General features: G+C 32.8%; 1 protein-coding gene across 1 annotated transcript; it reads right to left on the bottom strand.

The window, feature by feature from the left end:
• Positions 1-210: 210 nt before the first annotated feature.
• LOC140005192 (uncharacterized) lies at positions 211-2,764 on the bottom strand. Its single transcript, XM_072045687.1, has 4 exons — positions 988-2,764; positions 689-893; positions 417-586; positions 211-323 (listed from the first exon to the last, which is right to left on the bottom strand). Exons 1-4 carry the CDS (start codon positions 2,762-2,764, stop codon positions 211-213), a joined length of 2,265 nt encoding a protein of 754 aa, XP_071901788.1.
• Between the last annotated feature and the right edge of the window lie 460 nt (positions 2,765-3,224).

Here is a 3,224-nt window from a genome sequence, read left to right as displayed (position 1 = left end):
ATTTACAAAATATAACCAAAGAACCCAATCATCTAAATTTATATCTAATTCATCAAACAATTCACCAAATTCATCCAAACTCACAAATTTATAAAATAGAAATCCCATATATGTTCAATCATTAACAAATAGCAATCCAAATAAGGTAACAAGTTCATGTTCAAATGCTTGATAAATATCAATCTAAATAAAACAGCATGTTCCAAAGAACTATCTAAGCCATTCTTCTTCATCATCCTTATCTCCAATTTCATAACTTTCGAAGTCAATATCATCAACATCATCATCATCATCAAGTTGCACAATATTTGTGTCTTTCTTATCTACAGATCATTTAAATACTCATAAATAAAAATATTCAAAAATAGACACAAATTAAAAAGAAACTTAAATAAAGTTAGCAAATATAAACTTACGTGATTGAGAGGCTTCATTCTCGCTAGTTTTGGGAAATTCTTCTTCAATCATTTCTTCTAACTCATCATAATCAAGCTCTCCTTCTTGTTCCTCATCAATTACCCAAAATTCAACTTTATCAATAGTTTCATAATCCACCGGATCATAAGACCTCTTTTTATATGAAAGCCTACAATGAAAAAAAGAGCAAAAAAAACAAAAGAAGTAAGTAATTTTAAAAAAGTAATAAATTTACAAAAGAAAGTAAGCATGTATAATAGTAATTCCATACCTATTCTTCAAACGTAAATTATAATGAATATAAACAAGATCATTCAACCTTTGATGCTCAAGTCTATTTCTCTTTTTGGTATGGATGCGTTCAAATACACTCCAATTGCGTTCACATCCCGAAGAAGAAGATGTTTGGCTCAAGAGTTTAATTGCCAACTTTTGTAAATGTGGAGCATCATTACCAAACAACTTCCACCACTCATCTATATTAGTAAGACATAATTAGTACTCTTTTTTTAAAAAAAACCAACAAAAGTAATTCTTAACATAATGAATGTGAAATTAGAGTAGGCATACCTGGACGGGCAGTTTTGTGAGTATTTTGAGCAAATTCAAATCCAAAACTTTGATCCTTTGACCTAAACATTGATATTTCATCCATCATATATTGAAGTCCATCCATTTTTAGCTTTTGCATGACTTCTAAAACACTTTTCATAATCTCAGGCATGTGACAAGCGCTATCCTTATCATATTGAAAGGCCGGATTCAACCAAAAGGCAGCTGCATGAAGATCTTTTTTCAACATATTATCCCACCTCCTATCAATTAGATCAATGTATGGACCATAGAACTTTTTCTTGTTCTTAAACAGCTCTTTAATGCCATTAACAACTCTCCACATGCCTTCATATACATAACCCAATGACGGTTTTTCATCAGAATCACAAATGCGCAACAAGCGCATAATTGGACCCATAATTCTCACAATAATCAAACAATTATTCCAAAACTTCCCATCAACAACAATTTGTTTGACTTCTTTACCTTTTTCATTTTTCAACTCTCTCTTGTATGCACTAGAAGTCACTAAAGCCTCCAAATGCTGTTTCAAATCATGAAGATTCTTCAAAGCAATAAAATTAGTACCAAATCGTGTTTCCGCAGGACGAATAATCTCTCTCCAACCAGGCCTTTTTCTTAACCAACTAAGAATCCACTTTCGATTATGAACATACACAGTGACTCTAGAAGCAAGAGTAATTACATCTTTCACATGAGTCATTTCTCCAATATCTTTCATAATTAAATTCAAACAATGTGCTGCACAAGGAGACCAACTAATTGTAGGATATTTTTCAGAAAGTAATCGACCGGCAGCTTTATAATTACTGGCATTATCTGTGACCATGTGAACAACATTACTAGATCCAACAATCTCAACAATTTCTGAAAACAGATTACACAAATATTCAGCATTAGACTCAAAATCTGAAGCATCAACAGATTTGATAAATGAGATCCCACTAGGACAATAGACCAAAAAATTGATCAAACTTCTTTGCCTATTATCCTTCCAGCCATCACCCATAATTGTGCAACCAGTTTCAGCCCATTTACTACGTAGATTGTCAACAATTAATTCAACTTGCTTCTTTGCATCTTTCAACAAAGTTACCCTTAAAGCATGATAACTAGGTCCTTGATAACCATGACCCATACTTGTTATTTTCCCAATTGCTTGTTGGTAATAGGGAGAATTACAAGCATTCATTGGAATACATGCATCATAAAACCACAAAGCTATAGCCATGTCAGTATCATGCCATCTCTCTTTACTTTGCATACAAGACTTGATACTCGGTTGAGAGCGATCAAGAGATTTACCTGTCATATAAGATTCAATGCCATGTGCCTTTCTTTTTCCCTTATTCCCACTAGTTTGAGTTGCCTTTGTTTTTGGATGAGGAATTTCTTGAATATCATCACCTTCAAATCCTGCTACACTTCGGCCTAATGGATTTCCAATTTCAAATATCCCTTTTTTCTCTTTTGCTTTTTTAACATTTTCGTTCAATGAATCTTCCATTGTCTGCTGAATATCATTTGGCACATTTTTGCATGGAGCCACATTACCCTTCACTTTTGCAAGATGATGCTTCACTCGATTAATACCTCCCCCTCTAAAAATACTATTGCACCATTGACATATCAAAATTCTTCTACCTTGTGAATCTTGTCCTTCTATAGCATATCTCCAAGCTATATCAGTTTTTTGCCTAACATTTTCAGAACTTGACTTTGATGCCGATCCTTCATTTGTTGGTGTGGACTGTGAATCGGTACCTTCCATTGTCCTACATTAGAAAGAACATTGAAAATATTAAATAATTTAAAAAATCTCCTATAAATGAAAATCTACAGCAATTATGCACAGCCATATATGCACAGACATTAGCTATCATTAGCCATATATGCACAGCCATTGAGTACGAGAAAAGAATATCAAAGCTTAATTTACTCTTAGTGTGCTTCTATCTGAAATTGCAAATAACAACAATAATGTGACCTCATCTAAGCATTAAGAAGGAATATGCTCAAATAGTTGTTAATTATTTTAAAACCTTACTTCCCCTTTTAATTATTTTAAAACCTTACTTCCCCTTTTAACAACAATAATGTATGCTTTGTATTTGGCTTATTACTCTTTACCATTATGAAGTTTGAAAGCACTAGTGAAGAGAGTATATATTGTAAGAATAGAAAAGGGAAAAAATCAACCACCTTCTGCGTATCATCATGTTTTCAGCTTC

Source organism: Coffea arabica, chromosome 1c, assembly GCF_036785885.1.
Source record: "Coffea arabica cultivar ET-39 chromosome 1c, Coffea Arabica ET-39 HiFi, whole genome shotgun sequence".
NCBI lineage: Eukaryota > Viridiplantae > Streptophyta > Magnoliopsida > Gentianales > Rubiaceae > Coffea > Coffea arabica.
The sequence above is the reverse complement of the archived record's forward strand: the minus strand, read 5'-3'. Positions and strand labels throughout refer to the sequence as shown.